Source organism: Dysidea avara, chromosome 9, assembly GCF_963678975.1.
Source record: "Dysidea avara chromosome 9, odDysAvar1.4, whole genome shotgun sequence".
Classification (NCBI taxonomy): Eukaryota; Metazoa; Porifera; class Demospongiae; order Dictyoceratida; family Dysideidae; genus Dysidea; species Dysidea avara.
Window position 1 is genome coordinate 26171296 of NC_089280.1, and position 21944 is coordinate 26193239.

A 21944-nucleotide genomic window follows, 5' to 3' on the forward strand; every position below is an offset into this window, starting at 1 on the left:
ACCGAGATTTAGTTGATCAGCATTTCCTGTAGTTAACTGCTATAAGACATGACATCACAGTGGGATTTATAATAACCTAGTACAACTTTTTAATATTTTATGGGGCTTCACAAGTGACTTTGCTAGCCAGCTATATATATCCAGCATGCATGCCCCACTGCACCACAACAGCTGTGTGGTGGCGTGAATGTGTATCAGGTTATAATAGCTAGTGTGAACTACTCAGTTAGCCAATCATCATTGTGTAAGCCATTAGAATGGCTTTGTATGTGTCTTGTGTATTCAGTGGAACTGCATGAGCACACACACCATTAAAATCTTGTCTGTTGCGGAAGCAATTTTCAAAAAGGGTTTTCCATGGAACCTTGAAACCCCTCTAAATCTGCCATTGGGATCAGGTTTCACCTCTAGTCACAAAAATCAGCACTCATGACACAGCCTTAAATGGCTAGTGTTTGGGCAAATATTTATATAATTGTGAACTTGGACAAGTTTAGCTAGTTGCCATATTGACTTTCAATATTTTTTAAAATTTATTTATTAAGGTTTTACAGCACAAGCACTAAAAGTCTGTAGGACACCTGGTCCTACAGCTTGTTTAAAATTGTTACATATTTGGTTGTCTTTTTTTTCATGCAAGGAAACCAGTGTATGTTCTATATAGTGATATTCTATATAGGATTCTTTTTCTTTGGGAGGAATTGGAATTTAGTGGATAACCAGTTGAGAAGATAAAAGGATTTTTTAAGAAAATATTCAGCATCCAATCATCTGATTGGAGTGTTTTCTTGCTTTTAGTGTTGGATTTAAAGTGAAGTACACTAAGGTTATTCTGTAAAGTGTTTCTATGATGGTTTTTTACTGGCAAAAATTTTGGACAGCATGTCACTAGTTAAGGGGGAATCCTACTAAACAGTACTACCATACTGTTTAATACTTGCAAGTATGCTTATTTCAATCAAAGGAAACACACTCTTGATTAGCAACTAGTGCATGCAGTCATTGGCTTGACTCTTAACCCCTGAATATTCTAGAAACCAGAATTTCTTACTTGTTAAAAAGTGCTAGTCAAACAGTATAGTATATCACACACTAATCAATGAGGAGACATATGTTAACTTTTGGCATTTCAACTTTTTCAATGTCAAGTTCTGGCTAAATGAACAAAAAACCTGCCTGCATTGTAGTAGATTTATTGTATAGTAATACTTGAAGAAAATTTATTAAGTGTAAATCTGTTGTGGACAATCAAAATTACAAAATTAAGTTCCTGGTTTAAGTTTTCTAGCACCAACTGTAGTTGATATGCATCTGGCATATAGCTAAATCTGCTAACAGCCTTCCTGTCAAACTTATTACAGTGGCCCTCTATTTTCGGAATTCACTGGTCCTTGAGTGTGTTCAGATAATCAAAATGCTCGGATAATCACAGCCCATACAGAACCAATTACTTTAATAGAACACACACTTTATGAAAAATACTCTAATAGAACAGTCACCTCCACAGTTTGGATAACAGAAAGTTCGGATAGTTGATGGTCGGATAATGGAGGGAACACTGCAGTATTATATGATGCACTGCAGTGTTATATGATGTGTGCTATCAGTAACAATGTGACTTAATTAGAGTACAAACTTGTCTATTTTAAAACTGAAAAATCCAGTAGACTAAACATGTACTATATCTTGTTACTGACCATAACATAACTAATAACTATATAAAGATGTCCCACTATACAACTGTAATAGTTATACCATTTCAGTTGTAAAGTAACCGAAAACCTATTCATTTTCAGAAAGATTTATGGCCGGTAAGTGAAAATGACTTCAGTGACCCATTGTATACAAAGCATTCATTGCATAATGTGCTATCTGGAGAGTATTACTTTATGTTACACAATTATTAGCTAGCTATATACTTCTGTAATGGTTGATGTCAGATTTAATAGCTATCAATGTAAGAATCTCAACTGGTGACTGACTGGGAGTTCAGTGTTTTGACACCATAATAAAACACAATGACAAAATTTATTTTCTTACATTATTACTACATTATGAAAGCTAACACATTGCACATAATATTTACATGTTGGAAGATATTACAGTCTAAGAACTACTATACTATAAGCTGTACTCCTTTCTGCATGCAGTTGACTGATATGCTGGATCAATCTCCACCTCAACAGTGTCCTCTTTGTGATGGGTCACCTTATAAGCTTCCAAATCATGATTGTCACTCTCAGTGTTTGTTACATCATAAATCTCTACTGCTCTGTTTGGTCCTGCAGTTGACTGATATGCTGGATCAATTTCGAATTCCATCTTGCTAGTATTCTCTTTGTGATCTTCATCATGATCCACACAATGACACAGATTGTCACTTGCCACATTGTAAATTTCCACTGCAGTTGACTGATATGCTGGGTCAATCTCCACCTCAACAGTGTCTTCTCCATGATGATTTGTCTCATCAGCTTCACTTGTCTCCCTCTCAATGTTTGCTAAATCATAAATTTCCACTGCTCTGTTGTGTCCTGCAGTTGACTGATATGCTGGGTCAATCTCCATTTTGCTAGTATTCTCTCTGTGATGTGCTCCACATAAATACTGGTTTTTACCTGTTCTCTTTTTAATGCTTATAACATCGTAAGATGGGCTAAGGCCTGCATTGTTGTCTCTTTGAGATGACTGATGATTGTCTATGTCCCTCCTGTGGTGGGATAAAGGCACTTCATCAGGTTTCATATAACTGATTGGGCCTTTACTCATCTTTTTGAGGTTAGCTTTACGGTTGGCTACTGAAATATCACACAATGAATCAGAGTCCACTTTGTTGGCATTACCATTCTTGACAATTTTCCCACTGGATGGGTATATCATTTTAATGGTACTTTTCGTGTTCTGATGTGAAACCGACTGACTATGCATACTTTGTTTGTATGGCTCATTAGAGGAGTTGTTAACTGTTCTATGCTTCTTATATGACCACCTCACAAGCAACACTATAATACATAACAAGGTCAACAAAGTTATGATTAATACACTTGTCCCAATAGCAGCATAAATGGTTCCATCTAATTTTCCACCATCAGAACTTGCTACATGTATTTTGTGTGATTTAATGATGTCACAATGTAGGATTACACTTACCATTAGCAGTACACTCAAAACTTCCTCCCACACTTCTCCACTTGACTGAGGTCCTTTCAACATCACACACATGTGATGGGTCTCCACTACCATTAAAACCTTCTTCACACTGCAGAGCACACATTGACTGATATGTGCTACTACAAGACTCAGCCAACATGCTGTTCATTGGTAGTGATGATGGGGGACACTCCATGATGGTACAGGACACCGGTGATCCATTCCAACTACCATCAGACTGACATGTTCTCTGAAGACTACCAGTTAGCTCATAACCAGTGTTACATGTGAAATTACAAGTGTCTTCATAGGAAGGGATTCCATCATCTCCCAGTGAACAAGTGATTGTCCCACTATTTGGATCAGTAAGTGATAGACAGGGAACTATTATATAAAAGAATAAAATTATGGAAAAATGCTACCATGAATACAGGTATTATTCAACTTGCATGGACATATATAAATGTATTCTGGCTTTAAACATTAATATGACAAAGCAAAGGGTACCTCCCCTTGTACCAAAGTTAGCCTCAGCAGAAAGTAAAGCTTCTGGAAAAAAAATTATGGGAAATCAACTTTTTTGTTGCTATAATAGGAAAGATAATCATATATGATCAATACCTGAGCTTGATGTTGATGATGGTGATATTAAGACATGTACAGTTGATTGTGATGTCGATGTTGACTGTAGTTCCACTGATGATGAGGATGATAACACAGTTGTTGGTGATATCGATACTGTCAAGACATGTGCATGCATAGGTGATGAATAGGATGTTGTGACTATAGCCACATTATGTTTATGGCTATATACTGAAATTACAAGATATACCAGTATACCATAAATGAAAAGCAGTTTGATGTGACTTAAGCATGCGAAGCAAGTTGATGGATAAAAGTTTGGTGAATTACATACCATGCATAAAGCCAATATTGAACAGTATCAAGAGTTAATAATAGCTCTTGACAGTATATATAATCTAATCCAAAATAGCCAACTGTAAAAAAAGAGTGCGGCCCTCAGAAAGGCTATGGTGAAAAAAGATGTGAAATCCAAGGTGGTGGCCAAGAAATGGCTGTGATGGAAATTTTAATAACAACACTTCAGGTGAATTTGGTGCCGCTTGGCCTTGGCACAAAATTCACCTGAATTGTTGTTATTAAAATTTTTACCATTGACCTACCATCACAGCCATTTCTTGGCCGCCACCTTGGATTTCACATCTTTTTTCACCATAGCCTTTCTGAGGGCTGCACTCTTTTTTTTTACAGCTTGGCTGTTTTGGATTAGATTTCACTTCTTTTTGTATTTGTATACCCCAAAGCCGGCCTATGGCCGGCTTTAGGGCTTTTTAACCTATCATATTTTCTTTACCACAGGAAGAAGAAAAGATGAAGCAGGGTGATTCTTTGTAGCTGAAATGTCTACAAGGTGATCCTTCTAGCTGATCTCTCTACCGGATGACTTGTTTGTAGCTGAACTCTCTACAGGGTGGTTTGTTTGTAGCTGAACTCTCTACAAGGTAACTTCTTCTAGCTGATCTTTCTACAGGGCGATTTGTTTGTAGCTGAATTCTCTACAGGGTGATTTGTTTGCAGCTGAGCTCTCTACATGGTAGTTTCTTTGTAGCTGAACTCTCTACCTCGCTCTCTACAATGTAACTTCTTCTAGCTGAACTCTCTACAGGGTGACTTGTTTCTAGCTGATCTCTCTACAGGGTGACTTGTTTCTAGCTGAACTCTCTACAGGTGATTTGTTTGCAGTTGAACTCTCTTACATGGTGGTGTCTTTGTAGCTGAACTCTCTACAGGGTGATCTGTTCATTGCGGAACTTTCTACTGGGTGATTTGTTTGCAGCTGAACTCTCTACACGATGGTTTCTTTGTAACTGAACTCTCTACAAGGTAACTTATTCTAGCTGATCTCTCTACAGGGTAATTTGTTTGTAGCTGAATTCTCCACAGGGTGATTTGTTTGCAGCTAAACTCTCTTCACGATGGTTTCTTTGTAGCTGAACTCTCTATTAGGTACCTTCTTCTAGCTGATCTGACTACAGGGTGACTTGTTTGTAGCTGAATTCCTTACAGAATAACTTGCAATGTAATATAATTGGGTAAATTATAAACGCAGCTGAATGCTTTATTAGGGTGACTGTGCTATTAGAGTATCTCGATCTCGCATTTGCTACACGTAGTTACCTTTCGAATCATAACTCAGTGGTTTGTAATCCGATTCTTCTGTACTACTGCAAGGACTTTCTATTATGATTATTCCAGCTACATACTGATTTTCAGCTCGTTGTTCTAAGCGGTTTGCCTGGTAGACACGAAAACTAATAGTTTTTTTATTCATAAAAATCGATCGCGTAATTTTGACACAGGTTGGGTTTCGTGTCATATCTCCATGGTCTTTATCCCGATTCTTTTCAAACCACAAAAAGGCACTCCTACTATGGTTGCTCCATCTACATATCAATTTTCAACTGATTCCTCCAAGGGGTTTACCCTGTAGGCGTGACAGACCTTCGACCTTATTTTACGCAAATAATCGGTCATAACTCCGTGAATGTTCATCGGATTCCTACCAAAGTTGGGGGGGTGTCTATTTTACGGACCGGACCGTCGGACCGGAAGTTCCTGCTTAGCAAGCTAGGTGTTTAGCAGGTCTATTTTACGGACCAGACTGGAAGAGGTATAATTAAGGCATGTATACACGTGGATCGACTTTCATGATCATGCGTGCATTTTGAATTTTGTGTGCAAGGCTCTAAAAGCTGAAAGCTTGTGAGAGCTGATGTTTTCACGTGTTTTCGGGCCCCATCAAAGCTAGTGGTGTTCAGTAGCTATCTCAGCATAATGTAGTGTGCCATTGTTTCAAAGTGAACAAGAGTGAAATTTAGAAGTCATAAGATGGTTAATTTAAAGCTTCACTGAGTGCAGGTGATTCAGGGACAGAGATTGCAGATTAGCCATGTGCAAGGCAATGTGTGACTTCTCTGGGGACTGGAGGCACATTTTTATGCCTATAAGAGTGTAGTCCACGAAAGTAAACTCCCACTGTAGCTATTTGTTGCTAGTTGTTGCCTAGCTATAGCTAGTTGTCACTGAGCTGTTGAGCAGTCTGAGGAAGAAATTTTTTGGAAGGATAGTTAGCTATTGCTGCATGCCGGAGCCAAAACATTGTTTCAGTGTGTAACCAATGGCAGCTTTGATCAAATTAATTTAAATTTTTTCTTCCGATACAGATCAAGGGAAATTTGCCGGTCAAAAATAAAAGCTTTGGCATAACACTTACAATTGTATACGTAGCTATAGCATGCTAGACTATAAAAGAACTGTTGTGATATTACACAGTAAGCTATACCGTAACATTTTCTTGGGATATTGGTTTGTACAATAATTGTACACAAAGGACTGGAAATCTGACCATGCGGCATTGCATACTGGTATGATGTGGTATCAAAGTGGAACAAAAGAACTTTCTGGCAGAAATCAAGAAGGTTCACAATGTGTGTATGTGACACCAGATGGAAGGACATGTGTGCAAGTCTTTTAAATGCTTGACTTGTTAAATATTGCCTAAGTGTGATTCATGTGCAACAACGTTGAAACCGGGTCACTACTGCTGACCCGGATGACCCACTGACCCGGATTTGACCCGGAATAATTAAAGCCGAGACGTGTTTCGGCTAGTCTCGAGCGAGCGAACGAGTCTACATTTTGAGCGTTCTATTCGTGTTGAGTAAATATTGCAACCTCAGCCTAGCTGTTTTTTCCGGGGTAAAGCTGTAGGCTGAAGACCAAAAAAAAAAAAAAGTCTGACAATAGATACCCTCAATTTCGTGCTACATACTACACTTACTAACAAATGAGCGTGGCTGAGCGTATGTTGGTAATGCGATAAGTGGGCGTGGCTCACGAAAGTACTACGCGATAGCGTTTATAAGTTTCCAAGTCGTCAAACGAACAATTTCGTTTCTCACGTGATCCAATCCGAGTCAGACCCGGATAAATTGTAAACCGGGTCAGACCCCGATGACCCCGAGAAAATGTGACCCGGATGACCCGACCCGGTTTCAACGCTGATGTGCAATACTACGTACATATAGCAGTCCAATTTCCATATGAAACTTAGGCCACACCAAGTCAAACCTTAGTTTCTGGTCACCCGCCCGCATGGTAAACCTGGAACCCTAGTTTATGAGGACTATTATTAATATTACAGGTGCTAAAGTGCATGTGACCCAGCAAGACACTTATTTTTTACTGTAAAAGATCGAGATACTCTAATAGAGCAGTCAGGGATTCCAATAGAGCAGTCACACTACTCTTAACTCTAATATTAGGTATATATGCCACACTAATAAAATGTTTCTAACTATAGCTAGTTTTGTCCTTGATTATATAGCTGTTCAGATTATAACTGTTACTAATGCTTAGTAATTTCAGTAGCATTAACCACTAGCCCATGCAGATGGGCCATAGCTTTAACTTTATAATTCAAATGTAGTCCTCTAATGATTAGTCTAGTAACTTCAAATTCCTTATCACTGAACACTACAGGGGTATGGAAAGCCGGCAACATTCGGTGAGCTTAAACTTAAACTTTTCCATAACTAAAATTAGATTGGCAAGTAGAAACCCTTATAGTTTAAACATTCCCAGATCATCACTGAAAAACACTAGTCTGGAGCACTCAATGACTCAAAACTTTGACAGTTACTTTTCTCAAGGTTACTGAATAGAAGGCTGGAAACGCATAGCTAGTGGGCTAAGACTTCACATTTGAATGAAGAATTTCTGATGTGAAAATAGAAGTTAAATTTTATTTTGGATCATGATCATTTGAACAACTTAGCTATAAGTCATAGTAATACTTTCCTGACATAGCTAATGAGACATTTATTTCACTTGGAAAGCATAAGTAGCTACATGAGCAAAACATTTCCTATAGTATATTCTAAATAAATAAATAAATATACTTAAATGCTATACATCAGTGTATAGCTAGCCATGATCCATCAACAATTTTCTAGTGCATTTTTTGCTGAAGCACAAGTACTTATGTTGGTTAAGTTTGACTAAAAACAAAATCAACATGAATTTGCTAAATTGAGCAAATAATAATACCATACAGTATATTGTCACAGTAAAGTCTATAGTCCTGAAGTCCTGATCATCCGCCCGCCCGCATCCATTTGTAGGCTTGGGAGTGACCAGAAACTAAGGTATGACTTGGAGTGGCCTTATAGATCAGGGTGTTATAGTCACTCAAAAATTCAAATCACACAATAGTTACAAAAAACACACAGGTACATCCCCATTTTGAATGAGACACAACAACATGAAACTACAGCAATTCTTACAAAACTGAAACTAAGTTGTATTACATCAAGGTGCATGTGATTTGGTGTAATTACAATCCCATCCAAAAACAGCTTATAGCTGTAAAAAAGTGCGCGTCCAAGTAAAGCAGAGTTAACTGCGACAAAAAGTAATGATATCATAATGCGGCCGTGTACGAGGTGTGCAAGTTGTAAAATTCATATTAGCTAATCAGATAATACAATGTTATTGTTAAAGTGTTAATGAGAACTATGTGCTGCTAGCTTATAAGTGTGTGAGCATCTTCATAAATGCCACACAAATTTAATTCTCAATAAAGCAATGTGTATAGATTCTCTGATAGCAATAAATAGTTTGAGTTTGGCCACCTTTCCTTTGTTCGTAGCATTGCCGTATACAGGAAAGGCGGCCAAACTCAAACTATTTATTGCTATCAGAGAATCTATACACATTGCTTTATTGAGAATTAAATTTGTGTGGCATTTATGAAGATGCTCACACACTTATAAGCTAGCAGCACATAGTTCTCATTAACACTTTAACAATAACATTGTATTATCTGATTAGCTAATATGAATTTTACAACTTGCACACCTCGTACACGGCCGCATTATGATATCATTAATTTTTGTCGCAGTTAACTCTGCTTTACTAGGACGCGCACTTTTTTACAGCTATAAGCTGTTTTTTGATGGGATTTCAATACTTTTTGTTAGAGTAAGCAATGCACTGTTGATAACAGTAGGTGAGTTTCCATGGTTTTGACAGAAACCCCAGATTACAGTGACAGAATATTAAAATATAACTGTAATTTTAGTGGCCAGGGCCGCCCACATGGGGGAGGGGTTTTTTCCCCCTGCCCCAGCCCAAAAGGGGCCCCTTGATTGCCTGTTTAAAGAAAGATCGATATACTCTAATAGAGCAGTCAGGATCTAGACCCTTCCTTGCCCCTGGGCCCCTCTTTAACTCTTTTCCCTGGGCCCCCTACTTTCTCTGGGCGGCCCTGTTAGTGGCATGCAACTGCAGTCAACTAACACCCATTTTAACTAGTAAACCCTTAATAACACTTTGCCTTTCATCTTGTACTGCATTAAAACGATTAAAATACTCTATTAGAGCAATCACAAAATAGCTGTAACACTGCAATCAATATTTAGCATAGTTACAACTTCTGCTTAGCATTGGATTGTATAGTTTAAATTACTAGCTACTTACACACTTTACAATATAAAAATATGGCACTTGTAGAAATGTGACTGTTCTATTAGAGTATCTCGATCTACTTCAAGCATTGACTAATTCAAGTGAAGAAGCTACGCCTCTGCCAAGAGATCTTGTGAAATGAAAGGAGAATAGTAAAGAAAAGGCAAGTATGTACAGAGACAATAGAGGGGCGCGTAATTATGCCCTGTTGTAAATAAACGCCTTTAAAATTTATATTTAATAAACGCACCAGAATAGGCTTGTGAGGCTGTTGTCTCCAAGGTTGTCTCATTACTTGTCTTTTCGTGTTGAAGGGATATAATCACAATTGGTGAGTTTAATTATACATGTATTTGTGTTGTAAAACTTAATTGTAAAAAGGCGATTAGCACATATCATGATAAACATGTATTTGTCACAGTAGAGTCTCTCACGATTATTAGACCATAGATCTATGATTAGACATTGGACCAGGGTAAAAAATTTACTACTATATTTAGAGGTTGTAGCGTTTGTATATCTTAGTATGTTAATAAATAATCCTCCATGATCACTAATCACTAATAGGGACAAAAATTTTCTGACCTAGCTTTTTAAAGAGGTGGCTGCATTTTGCGCCTTAAAAAAGATAAGAAGCATACTGTTCTAACTGGCTATAGAGATGGATTTAGTGTGTGACAACGTATGAGACAGTGAGTGCTGGCAGCAAGGGGGCAGCCAATCTGTTAGAGCACCAAAGGCACTGCTTCAGACTTAGGCAGTTGGCTGTCAGCCCAAAGTGTAAAAAGTTTCACTATTGGTCCTTATAAGCTCCTGATGAAGAAAGTGATGAAGTCATTATCCATAGGATATATTTTTCACATAACACAGCATTCCAGTGGTTTAGTGGTGACCACAACACTGCCTGAGTTAAACTGTGGTGAGATTTGAGACTACCGGAAGCCCTGGAATGCCTTCAACACATGAAATAGCAAATATCTAATGCCTGGCTTTCATCCACAGTGGACCTGTCTTGGTGGCCACTTGTACAGAAGGGAAACAGCTGCCACACAGTCTTTTGAGCGAGCAGCTAGTTTCCACACCCCTTAATTATCAATTTGTAAAATCTTGAGCAAAATTGTGTGTACAAGCAAGTGCGATGCTGTGCATTGGCAGTGCCGTGTATATGGTTGCTGCCTAGCAGTGACACATCACGAGTATTGAAATCACAATGTGTTACTATATCATCCATCTCTGAATGTGTCATTTTGTGTAGAAAGCAATCTTCCACAAGTGACCTGCAGGTTTCAGTGTATATTGTTAACCATTAATATTGTTCACCATTGTGAACTGTATGTACAGTGAAACCTCACTTAGTGGCCACCTCTTTAATAAGACCACCTCATTACATTGGCCACCTCTAGTAGATCCCAAATATAGCTAAGCAGTACTTTATGACCTCATTCATAAGGCCACCTTGTTATTCAGGCCAAATTTTTGGTTCCACAGCTGGCCATATTAATGAGGTTTCATTGTACTTATGTGAATTTTTATTTTTCGTAACTTTTCTTCAGGTTTACTGATGGGCACTATGAAGCATTGTTGACTGGTCCGTACATAATGTGGTGACTTGAAATGCTAAAACAGTACGTAGCATGTCTTGTATGTACATGTAATGTGTTGTAATGTGTCCACACATCCACACATCTTAGAAATAAATATAAATGTATTCTCTATACTCAGTTCCATTGTGCCACTGGGTCATAAGTGGGTTGAGTATGGATCATCCAGGACATTTGGGTCACATTTCGTCCTGGCCAAGGGGATCTCATCCACTGACAGAATATACAGATCAGATCATGTGTATAAATTACGGTGGAACTTGTTTATTGCCACCTTCACTCAATAAGCAGGTAACAGTGTATAAATTCTCAATTGGAATTGGCTTTTCAAGAGAGGTTGTCTTTCGATACTGGTGGCCATTAAGACAGGTTGTACTGATAGAGTGTACATACTAGAGATGCAACAATATCCTCCACTTAGTGTCGTTTGATAGTGATACAATGGAGACTATGTGTTGTTGTAAACTATACTATTATATTGCAACTCTAGCACATATTTATAACAGGAATGTTTGTTACTGTTTAGACATACTGGAGCCACACCCACTCATCTGGATTCTACAAATGGAGTCATACCAACTTGTCATCATACTTACGTGTTACTCCCATTGTGCTTGGATTAGATGAATATACATGCCGTCATGTGAGACTTGCTACCATGGCGGGCCACTGGAAAACATTTCATAGCTGACAGTCATTATTGTACAATTCTTACATTATATTGTTGTGAAAAGTGTTTGGCATTCATGTGTCCTCTGTATGTTGTAATTACATGTATAATTTTTGTGTGGGGGTGCTATAGAATGTAATAATGCATGGTGACAATTGGCTAGCTACATGTGCTAATTACTCGCAGCTTGTGTCAAAATCTGGTAACCGCAGTTGTATTGTGTCATTCTTTAAGCCGCGCCCTTAGAGAGACAAATTACGTCACGGTGGGGGCGACTAAATTTGTTAAAAACGAACGATGGTATGCAGCACCATAGATTATATCTGACATCTGTGGACTATAATCTATGGCAGCACACTTCTTTGTGGCCTTATGCACTGATTAACTACATAGAGCGCCAGTTCATCAATACCCAGTGACCGCAGTTGTGCTCTGCGTCATTCTTTAAATTCCGAGTAAAATTCTTAGAGAGCAAATTACGTGGGGGCGACTAAATTCAAATTTCAAACTAGCCATTCTCGAAAACATATGTTTCAATCTAAACGAAACTTTTAGAACAGTTTAAAGACACATTGCCCTACATGCCAAGCGAGTATTGCGGAAAACAACAATCTGGGATTTGTATTTGGCCTCTAGGTCGACTGAGGACGACTGAAACTTCGTTTGGTGCTGAAATTACGACTGTAGGATAATCATGTATGGTGAAATCGACGATGTGAATCTTGAGGCGATGGAGTGAATACTGAAGCGATAGCAGGGCAATCAATGTTTGGAATGCACAAAGGAACGCAAGGCATACACCTGCGGTTGCGTCTAATCGCATGCGATAAAAAAATAAAAAAATGAAACTTCCCCTTTGATGTCGGCAATCTCGATCACGAAACTATCGGCATGGATTTGCTTCACTGCTTGTGTGGTAGTTACTAGTGACACGATGACTTCAACTCTAGAGTTTCAGAGGGATAGCGTAAGTGGCGGGTGAGTTACAGGACGGCCGAATTTGACAACGTTCGTTCCTGTAAAATCCTCACGTAGTGGTCGCGTCATTTATTGTCTGCGGCGCGCGTTTCTGCTTTACTGGCCGCGCGACTCACTACCGTGAGTCTTGATTGATAATGTGCGTGCATTATTACAAGTCATTAGCTACATCTCCTCCTTTAATTGTTGAAGCAATTATAATTAAATAGTAAATAATTCTGATACTGACCTTTCATAGGTTTGGTATACAATTACATCTTGGGTTACGATGCCAGGGCCGGAGGAGGGAAAATTGAGTTGGTCAGGCCATTGACTATAATGTTGAAACTGCTACTGTATACATGCCAATGAGAGAGGAGCTGTTGCACAGTGTGCAAAGCACGAGCATTCTAGGGGGGTCTGGGGGCATGCCCCCACAGGAAATTTTTGAAAATTAGACACTCAGATATGCAATTTTAGTGATATTTCACTGCTAGCTAGCTATATAAATATGCTCAGGTCTATCTGTTGTTCTTCAGACTTTCTATACTATGTATAATTGTAGACCTGACATACGGGGACACAGCATGAAACTTGCTGTATGTTTCATTTAGTTATAGCTAGCAATTAGAAGTTCAAGGGGGTCTGGGGGTGCAAACCCCAGGAGCTGCAGAATATTTGCAATTTAAAAGTTTGAAAATGCCTTAAAATTTAAAATTGATGCTAAATTTTAAAGTAAAATTAGCTAGCAAATTGCAACTTTCCCCCCAAATTTCACAGGGAACCCATGCAGCATGGCCCCCTTTAGCTAGGATGTAATTACTATACAGTGAATTCACACAGCTACAATAAAATGCTACACAGCTGTATACTACTATACTGGTTTGTATGAAGTGAACGGATCATCACGTAAATATACTGGTGGACAGTCACGAGACCAATCAGCATTCGAAAATGACGCGATGTGGGTGAGACTGAGAGTTTGCTCGGTATCTCGACAGGACGAGTGGGTAGTTGAAGAGGAGTGATTTCTACTCAACATCTCATCCAGATGGCCACCATGTAATGTATGAGTGTGCAGCTTCTTGTCGAGGAATGAGGTATCTGGTTTGCCGGTCACTGCCAGCCCTTCGCCCAGTAAAGGAAGCCAAGAGAGACAAGCCAAGGAATGCTAATGATTATTTTATGAAGATTGCATTGTGATATGTAATATAAGTGTGCTGGTTTAGAATCAAAGAAGGCACCTGCCTTACACGTGATAAATGCCAACTGTCAGCGCACGTGATATTGTACGTAAACCCACAATCATTTCTGACAAAACGATACGAATGCAATGCTGTACTGTAAGGTAATTGGAGGTACTATACGTGTAGTTCTGTGCTTTAGTTAGGCTGAGAAACTAGGTAACTACTCGTGTCGTGCAGTTATGACATCTGTAAAATGTCCGTAGCTACATGTAGATGTGATCGTCCAAAGATTGCATGAGAGTAATGTGGTTCGGGTTCAACTCCAGATTATTGGTCCGGCTCAGGCCTGACCAACCGGACCGTCTCCTCCGGCCTTGGATGTGACAGAAGGGAGGAAACAGTCTCTGTTATTGGGTCTTCCACAGATGATCTAAGGCCACTACAATGAGATAACTTGTTTCTCATCAACTTCTCATAGAGTAACACATGCGGGCGGGCGGGTTATCTCATTATCTCATTATTGCACAAGCCATAGCATATTTGTACAAAACCCGTATAATAATCCTTTATTTTAGGCTATTGGCAGGATGCACACCAAGCACTGGTGCACACTGAGGGTAAAATTCCAAGTGCACATAAACTTCAACTTCAGTAACAAAGCATTCAAGTCCTTTACGAAAGTTCCACCAGTCTTGGAGTCATGTACCATGCAGCAGCAGTGTTAGCACATGTAGGCTGGTCAGTCTTATTAGGGGGAGGGGCTGTGTAAGCTTGTGGCAGAAGTAGCAACACTAAAGCTACTATGTCTCTTAGATATGATGGCCCTGCACATAGGGCATGCAGGTCACAATACCAATGCTAGTGTATGGTCTAATGTACACTGTAGCACTCACTGTTGATGCCTTGGTGGTTGTTGATGCTCCAGAAAGCTCTCTAATCAACACAGAAGTAAAAAACACTCATAAATGGTGTCTGTATCTCAATGGGATTGCAGTTTTTCATGGAAATAGTGCTTTTCTACGTGATAAACCCACTACCACAACACTCAAAAAAGCCATGCTGCCATCTTGTGCAATAATGAGTGCGCATGGGCAAAAGAAAATTTTGGTGCGGGCGGTTGATGAGAAATAAGTAATCTCATTGTAGTGGCCTAAATGGCTCAGTGACAGTGGTTTCTTGGTGTCGTCTTAAATGGTCTTGATGTCTCCTCCATATCATGTCCCATCCAACAAGCAAACTTTAAAATGCATGGGCCACTCATGATTGGATGTAATTACAATTAATAATAATAATGTATGTGCATTATTGCATTATTATACAACTCACTATACTCAGGCTAGGGTTTCTGATAAAGCATGCAGTGATCACCACAGGAGCATGGACAAATTGCAGTATCATCAATGCCAGCCAGTTTACCCTGTGCAATCAGCCAAGATGTTTATAGTGGACTCACAATGAACTATACATACTCAGCAGTCAGTGCTAGTTATATCCAAAAATTTAATGCTACATGATGGTGACAGACATCACTGGCTAACTCTAACCAGGAATTACATATATGTTATATAGCATGTAGCTAGCTCTCATGGTTGAGCTCAAATGGCTTGTTTACAACAGACAGAGAGTCCATGCATATTCTAAATTTTGTAGATGTGCATGCATAGTCTAAGTCCTGAATTATGTTAGGTAATCCTAAGGCTGCAGCACATGTTGCTGTCAGACCTTCAGTGCTGGTCACTGTAAAGTGCTAATAATAATAATAATGAGAATCTTGATAACTGCACTGTTAAAATGAAGAGTAACCACAACTCTCAAGGAGTTCCCAGTGTAGGGAGGATTTAACACCCCTGGAGAGTAACCATTACTCCAAAGGAGTAACTGGGGAGTAACACATGCTCTGAAGTTGGTGTCACTTACTCTTCAGAGTAATGGTTATTCTCTTCGGAGTGTTGGTTACTCTCCATGGGGTGTTAAATCCTCCCTACACTGGGAACTCTTCAGAGTGGTGGTTACTCTTTATTTTTAACAGTGTGTGACATATAAATTACTAGCATTACTTATTCTGTTGCTTTGCGCCTTGGTTGACAACCTGGATCTTTACTTTATGATCAGCCATGGGAAATGTCTTCAAAATCAACACTGTAGTTTTCAATGTTTCCAAGTAAAGGAAACTTCTATAAGAAAAGGGCATTTAAAGTCTGACAGCAAAATAGTGTGATTCTATTATTCCAAGGCAACCAGATATCAGTGATCTGATGAAAAGTGGCACCCTCGGTGGTAGTTACTATGGCAACAAAGATGCTTGGAATAGATATATGTTCCTTGGTCAGTAGCTATTGCTTACAAATTCAGGCTGTGCTTCAAATCATTATGATTATGATTACATTATATTGGAAAGACAGCAATGTGATGATATACATCCAATAATATAAATTGATATCTATGCACATGCTTGATTGTTTGGCTGTATGAAAAGCTTTCAAGCTGCTACATGTAGCTACAGACTGATATTATATTGTTGAGTAGTTACTATTTTCAATCATTTGATTTTTATTTATTTATTTATTTATTTAAAAAAAAATTTTATTTATTGATTAGCCAACACCCAACAGGGTTTTTATGCTAATGTACAAGATATGTACACATAAGTGCCTAGTTTAAGTTACGATAACATAAGTGCCTATAATTTAAGTTACAATAATGATTAGTACTAAGTTACAATAAGTGCTAAGTTACAATAGGTGCTAGGTTACAACTAGTGCTAAATTACAGTAAGTGGTAAGTTACAATAAGTGCTAGAATTACAATGAGTACTAAATTACAGTGAGTGCTAAGTTACAATAAATACAATAAGTGCCAAGTTACAGTTATAAAGTAGGAGTAGTTGATTGTTATGATGTTTCAAGATCAATGGTAGATAGATTTGGGATACATAGATCGTTCCAATGAGGAATAGTTCTGGGTAGGAATGAATAGAGATACGTGTTTACTGAAGATTGTATATGATTAAATTTCTGATCATGATGGGCTCTGGTAGCAGTTTGATTTAATGATGGCAGACAGCGATTTGGGACCAATAATAAATGATTAACTATCTTGTACAATAGAATGAGGCGTGCTTGCTTTCTGCATTCTTGTAAAGATGGCCAATTTAGTTCATTTAACATGTCTGTGATACTGTCACAGTGGTGTCTGTTCCAAGGCTTATTTAAGACGAAACGAGCAGCTCGATGTTGAATCATTTCAAGTTTAGAATTGTCATTTTGGTGGTGTGGGTCCCAGATGGCACAACAATATTCGATAGATGGTAGCAGAAATTGTTTGTAGGCATATTCTTTGAAGTGTTTATGACAGGAATGTAAATTTCGCTTTAGGAAACCAAGTAATCGATTTGCTTTGTTGCATATGTAGTCAATGCGATCGTGCCATGAAAGTTTATTGTTCAAGTAAACTGTTCTATCACCTGAAAAGCGCTAGCATGCTCGACACTATATTAGCTAAACATTTGCTGCTAGCTGCCAGGTAGCTAAGGGAATTAGCTAGCAAGATTGCTGTCGTATCTGATATGGACGTGCAAGCTTCACCCGTGAACAGTTGCTATCGAGGTTCACTGATAGATACTGTAGTTACATGGCTTCGTAGGGCTATGGCTTTGTAGGGCTATGGCTTTGTAGGGCTATGGCTAGCTAGATACGTACGCCCAGCACGAGAGTGACCAGACCAATGCGAAGCTACAATCATCCGAGTACTACAGAGCTGGCAAAATGTTCGTGGGCTGGCACACAGACTATTTCTGGTCTGGTCCGTAAAATAAACTTGAATGTATTAAACACTTGGCTTGCTAAACAGGAACTTCCAGTCCGACGGTCCGTAAAATAGACATTCCCCAACGTTGGTACCTATACGGAGATCCGCCTTAATGCCCTGTAAGTGTGCCAACTTTCAGCCCAATCCGAGCACGAATTCGTGTTTTATGGCGAATTTTGTGAAGTGTGCGAAATGAAGAAGATGAAGAAGAAAAAAACGAAGAAATTAAAACGAAATTTTGTTCGCTCGTATCTCGGAAATGGCTAGAGCGATTTTCTTCAAATTTGATATGTAGACTCCCCTAACTGGGCGGCATGTCTCTAGCAAATTTGGTTCCAAGGATCACAGAGCTACATAGGTGTGAAAATTGCGTTTTCTTTCTTCCTGTTAATACGTATACTCACGGTGTGGCGCGCCGACTTCTTGGGCCGCACGACACACTACCGCGTGTGTCTTGATATGACCACATACCATCACCACCTAATAATCACGTATAATACGGTATTAGTATATACTTAAAGCTGCGCATGCAACTACAAAACACAGGGACGGAGAAATAAGGGGACAGAGGAGGCAACTTCCCCCCACATTTACAAGTGGAGAGTCCAATGCCCAGTTGCCAAAGTAAAGCAACTATTTTAGTCATTAGCCAACTTACTTTGCCTTTATTTATTGGGATTTGTACTATAAAGGTTATGCAAGCATGGAACACTTCATGAATCAGTGCTGGGAGTGCACGACATCGATATACTCTAATAGAGCAGTCATCTAACTACTGTAATAGAACATTCAGCGGAATCATTATAAGTTTGCCCTGCTATATGCAATTAATTCAATATGTCTTCACTAAGGCCAATGAACTTAATTATTAGTTTCTCATCCTCCTGTATTCAAAATGTCAGTGCGGGAGGGCGGATTTTTATTTTATTTTTTACCAACTATATAGCTGAATTAACTAGCTAAAATGATTCAGAATGCAATTTTCTTAGACTGCTCTAGCAAGGTACCAACTTTTAAAGGTGCTGCATTACTGCACTCAGCCACCAGTAGTGCAAAAAATCCTTGATGAGGTAAGAAAAACGGCGATGTGGGCAGGGATGAGAAACTAATAATTAAGTTTATGACGTGAGTCTATCTGAAATGCCTTCATTTACTGATGTACAGTGTCTCAATGATAGTCATTGCATAGGAGTATATATGTCCTATTCAAGTACACATGTTCCACTGAAAATGCTCTCAGATTCAATCTCAAAGCATTCAAATCTCAAAAATTTTCTGTGGGGGGCATGCCCCCAGACTCCCTTAGTATTGGCATGTTTTGCATGCTAGAGTGCAAAGGCAAAGCACACTAAAGTACACTTAATGATTTTAAATCAATTTGTAACTTACAGCCAACCTACATGACTTGCCCCCCCACTTTTCAATACCGTTCTCCGCCCCTGACAAAAAATATTTGTAGTTCTATGTTTTATGGGTCAGTGGTGTTACAGCTAATTAAATTTACCCTGAAATATTTTATATGGAATTTGCCAGCACCATATACATGATATGCTCTGTTATGGGATTTAGATGTTTACCTGTTTGGACTTCATGATAAAGTTCAATTTCACTGACTATAATCCACCCTGTCCCTTGTGGAGCTATCATGTCAATACACCAGGTGAGAGAAGGATCATCAGTAAGTGGTGTCACGTGTACTTGATACACTCCTGTGTCCGGTGCCCCACTTGCATTGTATTGTAGACTGAGTTTCTGCCGAGGGTAGTCTAGGCTAGTATTGGATACAAACATTGTAATTTGAGGTACTTCCAAGACCATGTGGTTTTGTAGTAATACAAAAGTTATCACTACTGTACCAACTCTCACTGGATCCCTGAAGTTATACAGAACAAATGGATCTTCTGGTGTTTCGCTAATGTCCCACACATACACTTGCTGTAGTTCATTTGCTTGCAAGCCATCTGTGAGGTCAAATTGTCCGATATTTCCATCAGCTAATATTGTGTCATTTCCTGTACATCTGTGTACTGTAAAGTTTCTTGTATTGCGCTCAATGAAAGTAAATGGACATTGCTGGTCTATGTCAACTGTTATTCCACCAAACTCACTGTGTTGCATTACCCTTGTTGTGGCTGGAAACAATTTCTCTGTAATAATAACAATTAGTGTAAATCATTCTCTTATATACATTTTCCACAATATAAAATACTTCATGTATTCCTAAGCATTACTTTATGCATAATAATGCATACAAACCACAATTTTTAGCCCTGAAACATATGAAATAGCTTTAGCATCTATCATGTGGGGCTGAACCTCCCAGACTCCAACTCCACAACCTACGCCTAGTGCACTCCTCCCCCTTGCCAAACCCTGCTAGCTACACAAATAATGAAATGTATAAAACCTAATAATAGTTACTATCTATACTCTCACCTTGTATTGCTTGAGCTGTAGTAGTAGGGACACAAATATATAGCATGCATGGTGCTTGAATACTGTTCCATTTTGTGAAAACTCAGCAGATCAATGTTTGTTTAGGTTTTATACATTTCGTTACTTGTGTAGCTAGCAGGGTTTGGCAAGGGGGGAGGGGTGCACCAAGTGTAGGTTGTGGAGTTGGAGTCTGGGGGGAGTATCCCCACATGATAGATGCTACAGCTATTTTATTTGTTCCAAGCCTAAAAATTTTGATGTAGAGTGGTTTTTATACACTCATACTATGTTCTAAGTGGACTAGAGTTGTATTAGGGATAAGTGACAGTCGTGAGTAGTTCAGCTACTGTAGCTACAGCTATAATTATTGTGGACTGAAAGAATGACATACACAAGACTATGCATGAATGTGAATTTTAATTTGTAAAATACTCTTAGCAGGCTAAGTATGCCCGTACATGTCATGGGATAGTGTTACAGAATGGAGGATTCTTAATAGTGTTATATGTGGTGACTGCTCTATTAGAGTACTTTACAGACTGCTTTATTTAGAGTATTTCTATATTTTATGTGTTTTTTGGGAGTGGGAGGGGGCACATGCCCCTGTGTCCCACTTGGATCCGCCACTGCTGAGTGGACCATACAATGCACAGCTTTCGTAGAGGTGACAAATTGCACAACAATTTATAAATAGCTGCACAAATTTATATCAATTCACAAAATGTGCAGCACAATTTATAAACTGTGCAAATTCACAATTGCGCCTAACTGGTTCTCTGCAATCAATCCAGGTTGTTACAGAAAATACGGGCCGACACAGCCTCAAGGAAGCCACATCATGTTATCGCGAATCCACAACACCTTACATTGTCAGAGAAAAGAACTGGAACACAAAGGAGGACAAAGGCATGCAAGTCCATGATGTGCTTGTATGTATTGCGGCTGCATGGTGAAAGGCTCACCTCGGGATGAAGTGACATCGAACAGTGAAGAAATCAAGCCTGTAGCTAATCCCATTGTTGAGTTATGCTTGGCTGGAGGCATCAGTTAGTTAGTTGGTGAGTTAGTTAGTTAGTCAGTCAGTCAGACAGTCAGCATAAAATTCTATTAAAATAGAAAATTTTGAGAAACTTTTCAGAAGGGTTTGGGGTTGAGTTGAAGAAGGAGTTGAGAATGAGTTCGGAATGCTGCATGAGTGCTGAATAAGAACAAAAGTAGAAGTTGAAACTACAGACGTGGTTCTTGATTTTTCAACAATTACGCCATGCAGTGTGGCTAATACATATATTTGCTATATATATATATATATGCAGGGCAACGTTGAAACCGGGTCACTACTGCTGACCCGGATGACCCACTGACCCGGATTTGACCCGAATGTGACCCGGATTAATTAAAGCCGAGACGTGTTTCGGCTAGTCTCGAGCGAGCGAACGAGTCTACATTTTGAGCGTTCGATTCGTGTTGAGTAAATATTGCAACTTCAGCCTAGTTGTTATTTATTATTATTATTATTATTATTGTTTACTGAGCAGTCAGCCCTGCTGGTGTGCTCAGGAATCACATAAACAAATACATTAGGTACAA

At 39.0% G+C, this 21944-nt stretch overlaps 2 protein-coding genes across 2 annotated transcripts in view; one reads left to right on the forward strand and one right to left on the reverse strand.

Annotated features, from left to right (window-relative positions):
- Positions 1-21944, forward strand: part of LOC136267390 (uncharacterized) — a 158934-nt gene that overhangs the window by 63197 nt on the left and 73793 nt on the right. The window lies entirely within an intron of this gene.
- Positions 1938-20039, reverse strand: LOC136267617 (uncharacterized). The gene is made up of 4 exons (XM_066062776.1): positions 19499-20039; positions 3772-3888; positions 3151-3534; positions 1938-3002 (listed from the first exon to the last, which is right to left on the reverse strand). The coding sequence occupies exons 1-4, from the start codon at positions 20037-20039 to the stop codon at positions 2122-2124; spliced, it is 1923 nt and encodes a 640-aa protein (XP_065918848.1). The 3' UTR covers positions 1938-2121.

Excerpts from the sequence above, each read along its gene's own strand:
- LOC136267617 (XM_066062776.1), bottom strand. The coding sequence starts at position 20,039 with ATGCAACACAGTGAGTTTGGTGGAATAACAGTTGACATAGACCAGCAA. Across the intron at positions 3,535-3,771 it reads ATCATCAACATCAAGCTCAG|TTCCCTGTCTATCACTTACT; the intron begins GTATTGATCATA and ends TTTATATAATAG. Across the intron at positions 3,003-3,150 it reads TTTTGAGTGTACTGCTAATG|TGTTGCTTGTGAGGTGGTCA; the intron begins GTAAGTGTAATC and ends TATGTATTATAG.